The following is a 20,112-nucleotide window of genomic DNA, read 5'->3' as shown; positions in this document are numbered from 1 at the left end:
AGTGACTGAACTTGAACCTCTAGGCCTGGCACTTGGCAAACATGAAACAGTGATAGAAACCTGATCAGGAGGAAAGGGCAGATGGATTGACTAATCAGAAGAGCTAGAGAGGAGAAATAATCTTCAAAAAGTGGCCCAAGGTCTAAGGAAGGGCAAGGCTAAAGGGTTTGAGTGTTCTTGTGTGCCCAATGAAGCTGTTGACAAAGGCACCAGAAGCAGGGATGGTATGGGATAAGATGGGGACCAACTGATATAGTGAGATAGTTGGAAGGACAGCCTAGGGGCTGAAGCTCTGAAATAGGACCATGGCAGCTGGGTTTAAGAGAATGAGCACTTGGCTTAAGTATTGGGCCTATAGTAAAAGTGGATGAGGTCTGTACAAAGACAATTACTGAGTGCAAAGCTATGGGCTAGCACTTGGGTTGATAGAGTGACTGCAAAGCTGAAAGCCTGTCTTATGAGGAATGTGGCCATTATACATTGTCTAGCACATGGGCAGTTATGTGAGCTTTTAGATGATGAAAGGCAGGACAGAGAAAAATGCTGCAGAGATTCTAGGAAAACTGCCTTTTTCCTCTAGAAGATCCTTAGCTCATCCACAAGGGGATGATGAGCTTATGTGCTCTGTTTAGTATCAATCTTCATTCTTATCCCCTCAAAGGATCTAGATGTCCCACAGATGGGAATACTAACTTCTAGCTCCAGCTTAAAAGGAAATTCCATTTGAAAAATGGGACTTTTCAAAGACATCGCACTCTTCAAGGGTCTCCAAAGTAGGACCACATTGCTGCTCTGTTCTGTTTTCTCAGCCAGCAGAGCACATCTTGTTGTGCCTGTAATTGTTTGGATCCCTCCTTACAGGCACTGACCATTGGTCATTTGTGTTTTGGCTCTGGCACCTAGCATTGCTCCAAGCACAGTTGGATTCACATGCTTCACGCATGTTAGTGAAGAAAGGGATTAACTTTGCATTTGAAATATGTTCAGTCTGCTCATGTTCCAGAGCAGACCTATTGTTGGATTGCTTTGAAGTGATTTTCCTTGTGGGTCATAAGAAATGTAGATTGCCTTGCATTTAGGTCAGTGAACAGTGTTCCTTGGCCAAGGGTAGGGTTGGGGCCCTAACCATTCAGGTCCACAGTGGCTCAGGAAGCTCTGAAGCAGCACACTGTGAGCTTTGCATGTTGCCCTGGGTTCTATCTCTGGCACCATTTAAATGAAAGAGCTCATGGTTCTGAGTAATGACAGGAACAGAAAGTCATAAAAGCATTGTCGTATTTATGGACTCTTTGCTCCATATAAGCTGTAGGTGAGTTCTCACGAAATAGGGCTTCCAAGGGTTACTTATCCTAAAGTTTAACTCCAATTGTGAGCTTTGGAATTTCAGTTAAATGCACAGCAAAAGCAAAGGCATCCCTACATCTTTTCTGCTTACTGAGAAGAGTAATGGAGTGACTGAGTGTGGGGAAGGATTTCAGAGTGCATGTGTGGTGTGTGTGTGTGTGTGTGTGTGTGTGTGTGTGTGTGTGTGTGTCTGTAAAAACACAAACAAAACTGGGATTCTGCTGAGGAAGGTGAAGGTCCAGGAAAAGGGTCCAGGAAAAGCACCTGAATGAGAGGGGTCCTGTCACCTGCACTCCCTAGAACGCCAAAGCTTTACAGTTACGTTGTTTCTCTTGTTGTTCCTGGCACAGCTCCATGCAGGCAGGAACAGCACTGTGGTCAATACTGGGATCTGTGCTTTCTTCCTGAACCCCCAGAAAGAGTACCAGACTGGGTTCTGCCCACAGGCTGGTCGCCCACTTCTGGAGGCATTTCTGTACAACAGCTCTTCCCTGGGTCTCCGAGGGCCTCAGATAGTGCTGTTTGAACACCTCTTTGGGCTCAAAGTCCTCCCTTTTGCCTTTTTTTCCATTCATGACCTGAGGATCACAGTTTTCCATTCAACTTCTAACTAGGGCCTGTGTCTTTCGGCTCTGCCAGGGACTCTGGCAGATGTCTTTGCTTCTGTCAGCCTCAGTGTGTTTGTAAAATGAGGGAAATAACCTTCTGCTTTTGTAGGACAGCTCTACAGGATAAGATGTGTTGCAGAATGCTTAGCTTGACAACACCTGATACATAGTACACACCTGACTTTGTTACCTTCAATTCAATCATCAGAATTTCCCCAGGACCTTGGGCCAGTGTGGTGAGCACAATTGTACTTGTCTAACCAGCTTATCTATTTTGATTTTCTGTTTGAAATATGTTTTCTCACTGTTTCTCTGAGGGAGTGTGGTTCTGCTCTTGGAGAGGACTTCTGCGCATGGACTCATGTGACTTTGCCTTGTCATTCTCTACCCCAGCCTGGTTCCATTCATTTGCACTCTCAATGTGCCTCATTTATTAGCTTTAGCTGTGGGTCTGTCTGTCTTGATAGAGCCTGAGCCCTGGAAAGGCAGGGCACTCCTCTGTGCTGGTCTTAGCTGCAGTCCCTAGACCCAGCACTCTACTAGATTTATTAAGTATGAAGTAAAAACAGCGATAGAGGCCATGGAGATAACTCAGTAAGTGCTCTGCAAGCATAAGGACCTGAGTTCAAGCCCTAGAAGCCACATGAAAATTCTGGACATGATGGGGCATGCTTGTAATCCCAATGTTGAGGAACTAGAGAAATGAAAATTCCTTGGTTCAGTGGCCTCTCAGTTTAGCTTAATTGATAGGGTCTACTCCAATGAAAGAGCCTACTTCAACACAAAATGTATGGCCTCTGGGAGATAACACCCAAGGTCACCCTTTGGACTACATACCACACACAGACAGCCACAGCCACACACAGACAGCCACAGCCACACACACACACACACACACACACACACACACTTTAAAAAGTGATAGAAGTGGTTAAGAGGAATCTCAAGTGAATGATGGTGGACATTCTTAGGGCCTTCATGGACAGAAGTGGAGTTGCAGCACTTTTCAGTTCCTTTCTTTCCAAAAGACTTTCTGAGTAACTTTTTATCCTTGGGAAGGTGGCATGCTATGACACTTCATGGTAACCCTTCCTGATATATGAAAATGCTAATTTAATGAATCCAAATTGGGCAGGGATGGTTTGCTCACTATATGCATTCAAAGGCGTGATTTGAAGAAGGAAATGCAGTCATTTCAACAGTTTCTATCAACATAGACAAACTCACAGCTAAAGCTAAAGCTGTTGCTCATTAAGGAGCCCAGTAAAGCTCCACCCTCTTCCTTTTGAAAAGCAAACATTCTGTGGTCTTTGCAAGTTGACTGCCAGCTTTAGTCATGGGACGCAGTCAAAAATTAACTGGTTGCACAGATTTCTCTTCATGAGTTATGAGCAGACCTGAGTAGACCTTTGACAATAGCAGAGGGAGAGGTACCGTGACTATGGTGTGCTGGGGCTCACATTTGCTTCTGCTTCTCCCGGGCCTTCTGATATGTATGTTTGGCCCCTCTGTGTCCCATGCTGGGAAGCTGCTACTGTTCCCTGTGGATGGCAGCCACTGGCTCAGCATACTTGGAGTTACTCGGCAGCTCCAGCAGAAGGGGCATGAGATAGTGGTTGCAGCACCTGAAGCCTCACTGTACATCAAAGAAGAATCATTTTACACTTTGAAGAAGTACCCTGTACCATTCAAAAAGGAAAACTTGACAGCTACCTTTGTGGAACTTGGACATAGTGTCTTTGATCAAGATCCTTTCCTGCTACGTTTGGTCAAAACATACAAGAAAGTCAAAAGGGACTCTGCTATGTTCCTGTCCGGCTGCTCGTACCTACTGCACAATGCTGAGTTCATGGCCTCTCTGGAAGAAAGCCACTTTGACGCTCTGCTAACAGATCCTTTCCTTCCTTGCGGCTCCATCATGGCCCAGCTCCTGGCTCTGCCTGCTGTATACTTCTTGAATTCATTGCCATGCAGCCTGGATTCGGAAGCTACCCAGTGCCCCATTCCTCTGTCCTACGTGCCCAAGAGTATGTCTGTAAACTCAGATCACATGAACTTCCTGCAGCGAGTGAAGAACATGCTCATTGCTTTGTCAGAGAGCTTTCTATGCAATGTGGTTTATTTTCCCTATGCATCACTTGCCACAGAGATCTTACAGAAAGAGGTGACGGTCAAGGACCTTCTGAGCTCTGCATCTATCTGGCTGATAAGAAATGACTTTGTGAGAGATTACCCCAGGCCCATCATGCCCAACATGGTTTTTATTGGTGGGATAAACTGTCTTCAGAAAAAGCCTTTATCCCAGGTGTGTATTTGAGTGGGGCCTCTTCCTGCCCATGTGTTCCCTCAGGAATGGGACCTTCTGTAGGTATGTGCTGAGCTCAGTGAGCATTCTGGGATAAGTACTCTCTTTTGTTAACTTTCCTTTCCTAAGTCTCCCAGTCTTGAATTTGTCTATCCTTGGCATCCTCTTCTGACTTACCTCTTTGTACACAGTATTTTGGAAAACTGTATCTTGGGCATTTTATTCTGTGGAATTCAGTTTAATGCAACCGCCATTAACTGTCAGAGAACCGTGACATTTGGGATATTTCTCGGAGAATACAGCTGTGTATTAGAAAAGCATGCCCTTGCTTGGGGCATTTGATTCCGGCACTAGCAGCTCAAGTCTGATGCAATTGTTCTTTAACCTTTATAGATCCTAGCAGGATATTATGGTCCTGGCTAAAGTTCTAGACCTTTTTAACAGGAAGCTAGATCCCACAGCTTTCTCCTTCTTCTAATAGGACAAGGCACCATCCCTCTGTCTGATCAAGAGACAGTCTTTGTGGGAGAAAGCAATTCACAAACCACAGCTGTTATGTGTTGGGTCTGAAGTAAATAGCCAATAGGAGATCCCAGAGGCCAGAAATGTAAAGATAATGAAGGCAGAGACCAAACATAATAGGCAGACAGGCTCCAAGTACATGTGCTTGGCTCAAGGGAAAGGCTTTCCACAGTCTGTCTCAGTGGATCCTGGGAAAACAAAACATGTTTTGTTCAGAGCTCCTACATTCTACTGAGACCAAATACACAGGTCTCAGTAGAATGTAGGAGATGTTTAAGGGTCTCACCATCTTGGGGCGGTGGCGAGGGGTATCCCTAGTGAGAAGGCCTTTATTTTGGAGCATTTAACCTGTTTAGAAAGAAACAAAATCAAAGATTATTTGCAGTTACCATGTTGCCTCACTGTTGACTGTCTCATGGACTGTGATGTTGTGGCAAAGTTTAGGGCATAATGTGCTAAGCAGAGAGGACTCACCTTCGCTGAAAGCTCACCTTTGTTGAACCCACAAAAGTTGAATCAGAGTGAGGCATTGACCATCTTGCTTCTGTGGCTTACTCTGTTGGCCTCTGTACACAAACTTGCGTGCCAGTTAAGCCTTAGTTAAATCATACTATCTGATTGTGGATGTTTATGACCCTACAGATCTGATTTTGTGCCAATCACGTACTATTGCCTGCTGAGTAGGCGTTCAAAGGCATACAGGAGGGCAAACTACCCTGCCTTTCCCAGCTAGGCTTGCATGGATCTGGAAGGAGCAAAGATTCTGGAATGTAGGTGAGCTACGTGCTATCAGGAGGTAGCAGGAAAGCAGAGCACACTAGGATGTGAGCTGCCTATCCCCAGGGAAGAAGTGCATGGGGAAGGAAGAAGAAAAATGCGATGTGATCCTAGGGAAGAAAGGCTTCAGAGCAACCAACTCCGGGATGCTCTTGATCAAATCCAGGGCAGTGACAGAAGAGCCTGGTCTTTAGATGGGCCCAGTGAGTGAGACCAAGGTGCCAGTGCTCTAACGATCCAGGGAACTGCAGGAGCCTGGCCTTCAGGTAGATGCTTCCATCTTCCCAGGGGTGTGCCTCTGGGAAGACTGCCCAGGGTATGAGATCCTGATATGTTCAGGATAGAGTTTAGTAGAAGCCTCTTACATGCAGGGAGAGTCGGGACATGCTTTGCCCAGGAATATTTGTGTTTTGTTAATAAAGGTATGGTGTTCCAGGCAGCCCCTCAGCTGCGGGTAGCCTGTCACATCATGCCATCATGTTGATGCTGTTTATGTTCTTTGGAAACATCTGAATCCATCTGAGAGACTCTTGATGGTTAGTTAGCTTATTAATAATGTACAGCGGGAGAGAACTGCCATGCCACTTAATGTCTATTTCCTGTATGGGGCCACAGGTGGCCACATGTATATGGACGTGTGTCGTGTTCATGTGTATGTAAACTCATGTACATGCCTCTGCTTCTCTTGTGGGAAATCAGCACACTACCTGGATTCTGCATCTCCAGGAAACCCCACAGATAACCCTGTAAGCAAGAAATCCTCCTGAATTGACAGGGGGCAGGAAGACAGAGTTGCCATGATAATTTTTGTCTATTACATACACACCTTTACTGATTTCCACAAGAGGAAAGTATCTAACTTATAGTCTAATGTGTGCAGCTACCGTGGAATATGAGAAATAAGAGATGAATTGGAAATTTCTCTTCCTCCTCTAGGAATTCGAAGCCTATGTCAACGCCTCTGGAGAGCATGGCATCGTGGTTTTCTCTTTGGGATCCATGGTCTCGGAGATTCCAGAGAAGAAAGCTATGGAAATCGCTGAGGCTTTGGGCAGAATTCCTCAAACTGTAAGATGGTTCTGCAAGACTCCTTCATATCTGTTTTCATGAGAGCTCTACTTCTAGACTTCAGGATCTAAATGCAGAAATTTGGGGTGTGAAGCGCCTCTGCCATTCCACAAAGTTATTACTTTATATTGCTGTTTTGCAATTCATTCAGGCACTCATACACCATGGTCTGCCTTACTCACACTTCTCATTTGCTCTTGGAAACTCCGAAGAATTAGGGAGATTTTAGTTAAAAAATAAGCATGTGCTTTTTTTTCATATCAGTGAAGAATGTTTCTCCAAAAAGCTATTTTGTTTTGTTTGTTCCTGCTTGGATAGTTTTGTATCCACTTGCTTTGTCAAGAAAGTTTCTCTTTGAGGTGCAGAAAAATGAAGAAATCCTGAATGTGACTTGATGGCTTTTCACACTTGTGTTGTCAAGTTTTAGCATCAGGATACAATGTTGCTCCGGGGACTCCCCATTCCCCCAACCTCCCATCCTGCAGAGCCCATAGGTATTCTTACTCATGGGACTGGCTTTTCTAGCTAGGATAGCAGATTTTAAAAGATCACAATGTGCTCCTTTATTAAACCATGTGCGTTTTATCCCTGCCAGGTCCTGTGGCGCTACACCGGACCTAGACCATCGAATCTTGCAAAGAACACAATACTTGTCAAATGGCTTCCCCAAAATGATCTGCTCGGTAGGTTGGGAACCTCTGACTTGTAGGTCAAACCAGGGTTAAATTAAGAAAAGGACAGGGATTAATATTCTAAATGATTGCTTAGCTTGACTATGGCTGATACACATCACATACATCAACCGACCCCCACCCACCCCTAGAGTTTCTACAATGGTCACATGTAGATAGTGGTCCTTGGGGGTTTTTCAGAATCTAGACATCGTCAGGCTGAGAAACTCAGTGTCCCTCTCTGTTGTACTTCTCAGGTCATCCAAAGGCTCGTGCATTCATCACACACTCTGGCTCCCATGGTATTTATGAAGGAATATGCAATGGAGTTCCCATGGTGATGATGCCCTTGTTTGGCGATCAGATGGACAATGCCAAGCGCATGGAAACTCGGGGAGCTGGGGTCACCCTTAATGTCCTTGAAATGACTGCTGATGATTTGGAAAATGCCCTAAAGGCAGTCATCAATGACAAGAGGTAAGTAACAGAAAAGAAAAAGAAAAACAAACAACTTGTATTCATGTCTGCAGCATTTGCAATCAACACAATAGCACAACAACAAATACATAAAAAAATCTAGATTTATACACAAACAATGTGGGGATTATTCCTACTTGTAAAAGGACTTTGTATTTTAACATAGAGTTTGTTAAAATTATTACTTTCCTTAGATTTAAAATCTTCAGGTAAAAATGTCACCATAATAGGCATCTCATCTCTAAGATCCTTTAAAGAGGGAAATAATCCATTAAAACATACATAAGAGTGGTGCCAGAGAGATGGCTTCGTAGGTAAGAGCACTTGCTATGCAAGCCTGAGAACTGAGTTCAAATCCCAGCACTTATGTGAAAAGCCAGGCTTCAGCATCACTGAAAGGGAGATAGGAGAACTGCTGGGGTTTGCTGGCCACCAGCCTAGCTCCAGGTCCAGTGAGAGACTTGGTCTCAAAGAAATAAAGTAGACATTGACAGAGCAGAACATCGTCTTAGGGCCTGTGAGTTACTATATAAATAAACACACACACACACACACACACACACTCCACATGCATGTGCACACCATGAGGTCACTTTGTCTCTACTTGAAATTTAGTTCATTGTTGTCAAGGTTACTGAAACCATTTTATTTAAAACCTATGGGAAAACAAGCATGGAGACAGACACTGGTAATCTAAGTACTTTGGAGACAGACAGGAGGATTGCTACAAGTTCAAGAAGAGTTCAAGGCTATATAGTCAGTTCCAGGCCAGCTGGCTGCATAGCAAGATTTTGTCTTAAGACAAAACCAACCATCCAAACCCAACCAAACAACCGAACCCCCAGACAACAATGTAAAAGGCAGGGAGGTGAGCAATGGCACAGCAGTTAAGATGGTATAATTTCCCTACAAAGAAGTCACTAAAAGGCAAAAAATAGGAAATGAAGTTTAAAAATTAATAACTTTTTTTTGCTTTTGCTTTCTTTCCTCCATACCTCTCCTTCTTCCTCCCTTTCTTTCTTCTTTTCACCATCTATCTGTCCTCCTCCTTTTTAGAGATAAAGAATATTGATTGTGTGTATGTGTGGGGGGGTGCTTTTCTGGTTATAATAGAAGCAGGCTTCTCTTCCTGACTAGAGTCAAGCCTAAGGGGATGCTGTCTGTTCCATGGATGTTCCAGGCACTAACAACCGCTTTCTTTGTGTCCAGCTACAAGGAGAACATCATGCATCTCTCCAGGCTTCACAAGGACCGTCCTATAGAGCCTCTGGACCTGGCTGTGTTCTGGGTGGAGTACGTGATGAGGAACAAGGGGGCACCACACCTGCGTCCGGCCGCCCATGACCTCACCTGGTACCAATACCATTCCTTAGATGTGATCGGCTTCCTCCTGGCCATCGTGTTGACAGTGGTCTTCACTGTCTTTAAGTGCTGTGCCTATGGCTGCCGAAAATGCTTTGGGAAAAAGGGGCGAGTTAAGAAATCACACAAATCCAAGACCCATTGAGAAGTGGGTGGGAAGTGAAGAGGAAATATTGGTTCATTCTCCAATCAGTTTGACACTTGAAAACAGAATCAGTGTTAAATTTATTTTGTTTTTATTTGGGAAATAATTAGCCATACACTGTACACTCAAAGCATTTTTTTTTAAATAAAAACAATCTAATTGCTGGCCACGCCCATCAGGGAAGGTATGGACAATGCTTGCCATCTGTTGGTAACTTACAGAAAGTTTGGCACTCTGTATTCAATGACAGCCCCACAGTCATTAGATTCCTCACCTGGATTCTCAGATTGTTATGACCTTCTGCAGTGCTAGCCATTTGTCCTTATGCTCATGTGTTGCGGGCAACATGACCTTTGTAGCTTTGGGAGAAAGGATGATGCTATGAAACCGATGGTACTGTCTTTGAGATGATAATCATTGCTTGTGTGAAGCAGGTCTGAATTTGATGAAAACCAAAGTATATTCTTAGGCAAGTACATCTTCTGTAGTGTTTCCCAAACCAAGAACTTATTAATAAATTCACATAAATTGTATTTGTTATTTCTTTCTCCATTGGTATTATATTTATTTGTTGTCAAAGTATATCCTCTAATTCTAAAAGTGTTACATGATTAGGACACAGAACTTGAAAACCAGAAGAGATTCACACATGTGTACATACACACAAGAGAAGGGTCACCTGTAACTGCATTGCTCATTAATGCAGTTGCAGTTCATGCAGTTAGTGCAGAGGCACCACTGTTGCTGTGTTGTGTGATATTTTGATTACATTCTGACACTCCCGAGACTGACAATAAAGTTTTTTTTGAATCAGAGGACGAAGTTAGCTACTAACTGACCAAAACTAACCATAGAGGTTTTGGAGGACTGAGGACAGTTAGGCACAGGAAGTAGTAGGGTGGGGCTGAGAGAGGGTCTTGGCCCCTTTTGGATGGGGGAATGAAAGAGATAGGAGGTCACTAGTCACTCCTCCACCACTTCTCTGATCATTCAGGTTCTTACACTGGTATCTGACTCCTGAGTTTTTATTGATAAAGAATAATTAGATAAACACATCATTGCTGCCATAGTTTTGATTCTGAATCTTCTAAGATGCATTTGCTGATGGCTTGGTCCTTAGGCCTGTGGCACCACTGAGAAGTTGTGAAACCATTAAGAGGGGGGGTCTAGTGGGAGGAAGTTAGGTCTCTTCATCCTTTGAAGGGGATGTTGGCATGCACCTTCCTCTCTCTTTTTCCCTTGCTATCGTGAAACAAGAAGCTTCTGGGACACTCTCCCTGAGTGTTCTCCTGTCTTGCACAGGTCCCAAAGCAACATGGCCACATGACCAGGGATAGAATCATCTATAACGAGCCCAAAATAAACCTTTGCTTGTGAGCTACTACATCTTAGGTATTTGTTACAGTAACAGAAAGCTTATTAACATGGGTGATGTTTTCATAAATATACATGAAACAGTGCAGATACCCTAGATATGCCTAAGGGTTTTATAACATTCTGCACTGGTCAGTTTTGCAATGGTATAAGGAAGCACCCAAGGCAAGTAACTTATAAAGAGAAAAAGGTTGTTTAGCTTACAGGCTTAGAGGTTCAGAGGTGATCCTGCATTGACTCAGTTCGGTGACATAGCAGAAGGTCTCATGGCATAGCAGTAGCATATACATGAACAAACCGGTGTATGCATGAACAAACCGGCACAGACATGAGCAAACCAGTGTATACATGAACAAACCGGTGTATACATGAACAAACCGGTGCACACATGAACAAACTGGTGTGTACATGAATAAACCAGTGTACACATGAACAAACCGGTGTGTACATGAACAAACTGGTGTACACATGAACAAACCGGTGTACACATGAACAAGCTGGTGTACACATGAACAAACCAGTGTACACATGAACAAACCGGTGTACACATGAACAAACCGGTGTACACATGAACAAGCTGGTGTACACATGAACAAACCAGTGTACACATGAACAAACTGGTGTGTACATGAACAAACCAGTGTACACATGAACAAACTGGTGTACACATGAACAAACCGGTGTGTACATGAACAAACCGGTGTACACATAAACAAACTGGTGTGTACGTGAACAAACCGGTGTACACGTGAACAAACTGGTGTGTACACGTGAACAAACTGGTGTACACGTGAACAAACTGGTGTACACGTGAACAAACCGGTGTACACATGAACAAACCGGTGCATACATGAACAAACCGGTGTATACATGAACAAACTGGTGTATAAATGAACAAACTGGTGTACACATGAACAAACCGGTGTGTACATGAACAAACTGGTGTGTACATGAACAAACCAGTGTGTACATGAACAAACCAGCAAACAAACTGGCGTATACATGAACAAACCGGCACAGACATGAACAAACCAGGAATTATTACCAGTAATGGGTGTGGAGTCTGGGGTATCACAGTCCTCTTTGAGGAAAATCCCCAATAACCTAAGGACTTCCTAATAGGCCCTACCTGCAAAAGGTTCCCCTGATTTTCAATAGCACACTTTGGGGACCAGGCCTTTATCACAGGGCCCTTGGAGGCATTCCAAATACAAGCTATATATTCTGACCCTGGTTCCAAAGGTTCATGTCCACTTCACAATTTAAAAAAAATGGAGGGGGCTGGAGAGATGGCTCAGAGGTTAAGAGCACCAACTGCTCTTCAAGAGGTCCTGAGTTCAATTCCCAGCACCCACATGGTGGCTCACACCATCTGTAATGAGATCTGACAACCTCTTCCATATACATAATAAATGAATAAATCTTTAAAAAAATTGGATTAATACCGGGCCTTAATCTTGAGAGGCAGAGGCAGGCAGATCTCTTGAGTTCGAGGTCAGCCTGGACCACAAAGCAAGTTCCAAGACAACCAGGGCCACACAGAGAAACTGTCTGGGAAAAAAAAATGCTAATAGATTAGTTCTATGTCTAAAGCCAGCCTCAAAGTCCACTGTTCTGGCACAGGTTGGAATTCCAAGTCCAAGGTCTCATCAAGACTCATGACAGTCAGTTATGAACCTCTGTAAAAGAGACAACCAAAAACCCAGAAACCAAAACAAACCCCCAAACCAAATCACATCCAGTGGAGGCCAGCCGTCAAGTAAACATCTCTTATTCTGAAAAGAAGTCATGGAGAAACGAAAAGAGACATCATCCCCAGAACAAGAAAAGGGGAAACATCAAAACCCAAAGATCTTGTCTGTATCAGGGGCACACTGTGGTAGGATGTGGGCTCCCAGAGAGCATGGACATTTCCACTTCTCTGGCTCCAGAAGTTGCATCCCACATATCCGTCCTCTCAAACTGTTTCTCACACTTCCTGAATCTTTTCCCTCACAGGTGTGGCAAGTTGCTGGCATCTCTTCCTTCCTTGGGCCTTTATTATGGCTCCCTCAGCTCCACTAAATATCACTGTATTGGGTGTTCAAATCTGGCTGGGCAGCTTTGCCTGGTTTCCCAGGCTTTAGGATCTGGTGGAAGCCTCCAAACTCAATAACTTGCATTCTGCATGACTCTAAAAGCCAGTATCCCATGGATGACATTTTGGTCTTTTGCCAGTAAATATGGAATGAAGGCTGGCTAGATGCAGAGAAGTGAATCCTGAGTGCCCGTGGCAACATCAAGCTCCCTGGATCTCTCTCCTGAAGGCACTCTGTCCTGGAAAAGCAATGAAACGGAATGAGATTTCTGTGTCTGAGCCCGTAAGAGTGGTAGCCTTGAAGACTTCACCAACACCCTTAAGGTTGAGGCATTGTTCCTAATTTCCTGATTCAAAGCACAATCTTCCTTTTCATTGCATTGGTCACAACTATAAATGACCTTTCTTTTTATTTCCTGGCCAGGCTGCAAACTTTTACAAATCTTGTTTGTGTTTGAGGAGGAACTACATGCACATATGTACTGGTGTGCATACATGTACACATACATGGAGGCCAGAGGAATCTGGAGCTCTGCTGCCAACCAGCAAAGTCCAGGAATCCTCTTGTCCCCATCTCCTACCCACTGTGCTGGGGTTATAGGCAAGCATGTGGCCGTGGATGTGGAGGATTCAAACTCATGTCTGGCCCACTCAATGATTTCTCCAGGTCTAATTTTCAAAACATTTTGTTCTGATAATTTTTGTGCCTGATTTTACACTGTAAATTTGGCTAAAAGTGTATACTAACATCCATGCAATAGCTTTAATGCATTTATATTTTGAGATCTTCTCCACAAAAAGGAATCTATTATTTTATCTTCTTTTTTTAATTAATCCTTTAAGAATTTATTACAGTTTAAAAAATCATATTCACTCTCCTCTCCCACTCCTCCCAGACCAAATATTCTTCCCTACCTACTCAACTTTGTGTCTTTTTAAAAATCTGTCAAGTACAGTTTGTGTTACCCATACCCCCTGGAGTGTGGCCAACCCACCAGAGGTCATACCCTTCAAAAGAAAACTGACTCTTGCTCTCCCCATGGTTATCAATAGCCAATAACTTCTCAGCTAGGGGTGGGAGTTCATGCTCACCTCCCCTCTTCATGCTGGGATTTTGTCTAGCTTGAGCTTGCTCACGTCTCATGCATGCTGTCTTAACTTCTTTGAATGTGGAAATGGCCTGCTGTGTCTAGGAACCATCATTTTTTGTAGTCATCCATCACCTCTGACTCTTACAATCTTTCTCTTCCCCCTTCCACAATAATTGCTGAGCCTTGGAAGGAAGATGTATGATATAGATGTCCTCTTTGTAGCTGAGCATTCTAACATCTCTTATTCACTGCATTTGACCAGTTGTGGGTCTTTGTGTTAATTGTTATCTACTACAAAAAGATTCTCTGATGAGGGTTGAGAGACCATCTTACGGGTATAACAAGTCATTAGGAACAATTTTAATGCTGTGCCCATTTAGTAGAGCAGTAGGAGAAGGTTCTCTCTTAGAATTATCACCTGTGTAGCCACAGGATCTCAGACCTGAATTTCAACTCATGGAGTGGGCCTTACTTTCATTAAGAAAGTGCTTGGTTACTCCCATGACATTCATGCCTCCACTGTACCAGTGAGCATGTCTTACCTGGCCAGCCAGTCATTATTGTAACTCAAAGTGTTCGTAGTTGGGGTGGGATTGGTGATTACTTTTCTCTGGTAGTGTACATAGTATCTCCCATCACATCCAAAATTAGCTAGAAGGGGTGGAGTTCCTAGAAAGGTGCCAGCTTGAGTCCTTTGTCTTCTGTGACTCAAGTATGTAGTGTTTTCAGTAACAGTGTCTTACTATCAAATTCTGGAAGGTAAACAAGAGCATTGGCAATAGCCTGCAATATTTGGGGGTCCAGAAGAATCTCAGTGGCTAACAACTCCAAATATACAAATGAAAAACATATCAAGAAAGAAAACTTGAAAATAAATCCATTCACAAATATCTTGGAATAAAGTCTCAAAAATATCTTGGAATAAATCTAACCAAGGAAGTGTAAGACTCACACAATGAACATTCACTACACTGAAAAGAGGAACAGAAGAAGATTCCAGGACCTGGAAAGACCTCTCCTGTTCATGGATTGGTGGGATTAATAATGAGAAAATAGCCATTTCACCAAAAGTCAGCCATAGTCATTGCAATCCATCAAAATTCCTGTGCAATTCTTTACAGAAATTGAAAAACTAACCAAGTTCTATATGGAAATCCAAAGACCCAGGATAGCCAAAACAACCTTGAACAATAAAAATACCGTGGGAAATATCAACCTTCCAGATTTCAAGTTAATATTCCAGAGCTATAGTAATGAAAGCAACATGGTACTGGCATTAAAACAGACACATTAACCAGTGGACCAGAAGTGATGATGCAGAAGTAAATCCAGACACTTAAAGCTACCATACTTTTGACAAAGAAGCCAACAATACACATGGGAGAAAAGCCAGCACCTTTCTGCAAATGATGCTGGTCAAACTGGATACCTACATGTAGCAAAATGAAACTAAAACATTATGTCCCATCCTGCAAAACTCAACTCCAGATGGATCAGTGTAAGAACTGACTAGCCCATCATCTCTAAGGTCAGCTTGCTTCAAAGTCCCAGAGCACACAGAGCATAACCAAATTCTTCCCCAAAATTACCCACAATGCTTTTCTTACAGCACTGTAAGCCTTTTCTAGCATTCTCTTCCAGATTTTCCCATTAGGCAATTCTAAGGGTTTTTCCAACTTCTGGAGAATAATGATTTCACTCTTGGTACCAATTTTCCCTCTACATTACCTTTATGTTACTGTAAGGAAACACAAGAATCAATTAACTGATAAAGATGAGATGTATATAAACTATACATTTAGGTTCATTTCTTAGTTCCTAGTTAGTGCCCAAAGAAACAAAGGTGAAAAACTTAATGGAGTAGCAACACAAAAGAATGGATTACATGTGAATCTAACATCATTGTCATAATCTGGAAAGAAAAATAATAGGAATTTTTACTTGGGAAACCAACAAAGCCCACTGATTCCTCACCAACCTCATTGTCCTAGTGTCTTCTCTAAACAATTAATTAAAGGACATTTTGCTTTTTAAAATTTTTGAAATAATTTAACTTCATTTTATGTGCATTGGTGTGATGGTGTCAGGTCTCCTGAAACTGGAGTTACAGACAGTTGTGAACTGCCATGTGGGTGCTGGGAATTGAACCTGGGTCCTATGGAAGAGCAGCCAGTGCTCCTAACCCCTGAGCTATCTGTCTCTCCAGCCCCTTAAAAATTTGTGTTATGTGTGTGAGTACTAGCATGTATGTATGTGCACTGTGTGTATGCAGGTATCTGTGGAGAGCAGAAGAGGGCATCAGATCCCCTGAAACAGGAGTTCAGTTGGTTGTGAGCTGTCATATGGGTGCTGAGACTCAAACCCAGGTCCTCTACAAGTGTAGCAATTGCTTTTACCACTGAGCCATATCTCCAGCTTTGGCATTTTGCTTCTTGTCATGCTTTGCATGCTCATGCTGTGTGTCATTTTAAAATATGGCTCCTATCTCTACCCTTCTGACAGTTAGGTCCTTCCAGTGTGACTTTGAAACTCTTCCTCTCAAGGTGAGGCATACGTTTGTCCCTGGGGTCCTGACTTGACTTAGTCGATAGAAGGAATTGGTGCTGGTTCCAAGTTGAGCCCCCAGAACCTCTCATTATTCTTATTCTCTGGGATCCTGCTGCATTGCCATGAGAACTGCCTGAGTGAACTCAGGGGCTTTTGGTGCCTTAACACTTGTGTCTTCTCAGCCAACAGAAAGCCCTTAGCATGAGCGACTCTGGTTGTATTTTTAAAGACATGATCCAACTTGTAGACCGCAATAATTTTTTGTTTCAGACATTGCATTTTGAGAATGTTTGTTATACACCAATTGCTAACACATTTACTTCTGGTTCTAATCCATTCATCATTTGTGTATTGTATCTGAAGATTCCAGAGGGCAAAGCTGTGTTCTACTCCTGAATCCAAAATGGGCAATAAAAACATGCTTAGCTGAACCTGATAGGCATGTGACTTGAAAGATCACTATGTAACAGGGCCCCAAATCTTAGTAGGCACCAGATCTCAGCAACTGACTCCATGATGGAAGTACTATCCAGGCTGTAAAACTCAGCACATACACAGCACCACCTGCCAAACTAAAACAAAGGCCTAATCCATCAAAGTCCATATAGTTCTAGGAAAGTCTCAAAATGTACTAACCTTGCTTTTTGGTTTCTGTAGTTCTGATTTTGGCTAGCTGTTCTTGTTAACTGAAGTATGTCAACCCAGAACATGGTTTTTGTGCTTAAAAGCTCACCCTGAGAAAGGCTCAGTGCTACCCTGGGATCCCAAACACCCAGTGTAGTTGCTGGCTGGCTAATATAGACTTTCTATTGGCTTAATCCCATGTCTGAGCAGTCTTCTCTGATGAATGCCCCAAAACATTTCTGGAGGCTCCAGTGAGAACCCAGAGACCAGACCTTGAGACACTGGGTCCTAGAGTGCCAGTGGCCATGTCGGAGGAACAGCAGATGGCAGTTGATTTCAGGGTGTCAGTCCACCAGGAGGCAAATCCTACTGAAATTTCCTTGGGGGCCTGCCCTGAGGAGATTTCTACCAGAGTCCTAGGGAAGACACTACAAACAGCAGGGATAATCTGAGGGGAAAGAATCTAAATATATCGAGCTCTACAGTCCATTTATTTTATTCCTCTGAGGCAAGATTTTAACTACAGTTTCAATTCTGTACTCATACTTAGCTCCTCTCTGTCCCTTTTTCTCCTGTCCTCTCTTAACTCTAGCTAAGTTCTTTTCCATCTCCATCTTCATCTTCATTCTTCTCCATCCTTATTGCTTCCTGTTCCTTTTCCCATGACCTAGTCTCAACACCCCTACAATCCACAAACTCTGCCCTGCTGCCTTCTGGTCTGGTGCAGTAACTCTGTTCAGAGATAGGAAGCCTGCCTCATGGCTTCAGTGCACCTGGTATGCAAAAAGCCCTTTTGTTCTGAGTCAATTGCTCTGGAATGCCATTTGGGCTATGAGAGAAAAGAGGGTCTGAGCTTCATTTGCACAAGAAACAAGCTATGCACCTAACTCTTAGGCCTAGGGGACAGGCAGTGTCTCAGTAAGGGTGTTTACCTTAATTCAGCTCAGCAGTTGGTCTGAAAAGCTTATTCTGTCTGCTATTTGGCTTAGGATGCTTGAGAGGTACACATTGTTAGTATGAGAGCACAAATGAAATCATAGCAAGAAACAGCTGATGTATTAAAAGCCAAATAACACCAAATACTCCTTGAGATTTGTGTTCCTCTGGAAGAATTCCTTGATTCTTCCAGGTATAGCTTTACTATATACAGTCAAATTTCTACTTCAAATTCCTGTGGCTCATAGCAGAATCCCTAATGGATGAATCTTAGATAGGCAAGGCCCCAAGACCCCAGACCCCAGAGTGTCTTTTGTTTCTGCTGTGCCTTCACATGTTTGCTGCTGCTATCTTTCTCTGGTATCTGGCATGGTGTGAATGGATATGGGGAGATCCCCACTGCCTGTAATGTAGGGTGTTTATCTCATGGAAACATCCCATCCTACTGGGTATTTTTACCTGTGAACTATTATGAAGATGATTTCTTCCTAAGTTGTACTGTCTAATTGATAATAATAATGTTCGTTTATACAGAGTTTTGATGAATAAAAATATATACACGGAGATGTCATACAGCTAGTGACTATGAGTTTCACCTAAGGAGATGCATAGATCACAGTTCATGTTAATGATCAAGGAAAACAGTTGAGTCCCAGGAGCCAGACTGGCTCAAATTCTTTTAATCTTAATGTTGAAAGATTCAGTCACAAGTTCTGGTGTGCATCATTAGCTGAAACCATACCTTATAATAACTTCAGGTTAGATCAGATGTTTTGATAATAGCTTTGAGGTCAAAAACACAAGAAGACAATCTAAAGTTTTAGAAAGGCACATAGTTGAGTGAGGAACTTTTTAAGGTCAGGGAACAAGAACAGAACAGCCCAATTATTACTAGCTTACACTTTTCTTGCTAGGATTGGTGGATTAATTCCTTATACCTGTTTCTGCCTTCAACCTCCTGATATAAAAACTATTGATGAGTGGGTATACACCCTAAAGATTTAAAGTAGCTGACTGATTCTTTTTTATATAGAAAAGTTTAGATTTGTGATTCTTTTAAAAAATTTTTTGTAAGATTACCTTTTTAGATAAGTAATAAAGTGATTGGTCCTTTCTTTGTAATCTCAAAATGCAGCATTAAAAGAATATCTTCCTTGCTTACACACTTTTAATCTATAACAAGCTTGGGTATGAATGTATGTGGATTCTTGGGATAATTTGCTTTTCACCTGTAATGCATAAAATGTTTAAATGTGTAAGGGATATGGAAAACATGCTGTTTTTTTACTTGAATTCATTGTAATCATTCATCTGAAAAACAGAATGTAACCATATTGTAGTTTTTATATTGCCTGAAAGATTTTTCTGGGATATATAAGCTGTAAGAGGAAGAATAAAGATAGAGTTAAAACAGGCTAGAAGGAAAACACCAAGAACAAGTTAGAAGGAAAACATCAAGAATGAGAGAATTAGGAAGAGAACATCAAGAGAGTTAGAAGGAGAAGGAAAACACCAAGAGAGACAGAAGGGACATTTCTGGATAGAGATAAGAAAAGAGAACAGAGAACACAGAAGGAAGTATACAGAAGAATAAAGAAGGAAACCATCAAGAAAGTGTGTGCCTTTTCCCCTAACCGCCTCAGACAGAAAAGTCTAGTATGAGCCGACTCCATGGATTCCTTTGAGCCCTGTGTTGCTGGAGGTTGGCCCCCAGGCAGCAATACTAGGGGGTGCTCAACCTGGATATTCCAGGTCCTCAGAGCTCCCTAATTGCTGCTAATGCTTCAGAGGGATCTGACATCTCCACCCCAGAGGGAAACAAATTATAAAGTTGCCTGGTCTGTCACCTCTGGAGGTTAAGTCTGGTTAAGGTACCTTCTTTTTGGACACATCAGAGAGGTCAGGCATGGCTGCTGATCCAGTGTTCAGAATCCATGTGAGATATCAGTGGATCCTGCTGTCCAGGTGTGTGAATATGTGGTGGCCACCCCTGGTTGTCTTTACTGTATCTCTGTGTGTGTGTGTATGTGTGTCTCTCTGCATGTTTCTGTCTGTTGTTTCCCTGTATTGACCAGTGGCTTTCTCTGGCATGAGAACCCCCTGGCTTAAGACCTGTGCCCCATGTCATTGGGGACCAGAATCCTTTTGGCTCTACCAGATCACCCAGAGAAACAAAACAAACAA

General features: G+C 42.8%; 1 protein-coding gene across 3 annotated transcripts in view; it reads left to right on the top strand.

Moving 5' to 3' along the window:
- Positions 1-9,812, top strand: part of LOC128117924 (UDP-glucuronosyltransferase 1-6) — a 74,388-nt gene extending 64,576 nt beyond the window's left edge. For all 3 annotated transcript variants that reach the window (XM_052750481.1, XM_052750480.1, XM_052750482.1), the window contains 4 exons: positions 6,493-6,624; positions 7,220-7,307; positions 7,553-7,772; positions 8,982-9,812. In XM_052750481.1, coding sequence (XP_052606441.1) covers positions 6,493-6,624; positions 7,220-7,307; positions 7,553-7,772; positions 8,982-9,279 — 738 coding nt within the window. In that variant the 3' untranslated portion in view covers positions 9,280-9,812. The remainder of the gene's footprint in view (positions 1-6,492; positions 6,625-7,219; positions 7,308-7,552; positions 7,773-8,981) is intronic.
- The last annotated feature ends 10,300 nt before the right edge of the window (positions 9,813-20,112 follow it).

This window comes from Peromyscus californicus, unplaced genomic scaffold (genome assembly GCF_007827085.1).
Source record: "Peromyscus californicus insignis strain IS unplaced genomic scaffold, ASM782708v3 Scaffold_21__1_contigs__length_65335640, whole genome shotgun sequence".
In the NCBI taxonomy this organism is placed as follows: domain Eukaryota; kingdom Metazoa; phylum Chordata; class Mammalia; order Rodentia; family Cricetidae; genus Peromyscus; species Peromyscus californicus.
Note: the sequence above shows the minus strand (reverse complement) of the source record. Positions and strands in the feature narration are given on the sequence as shown.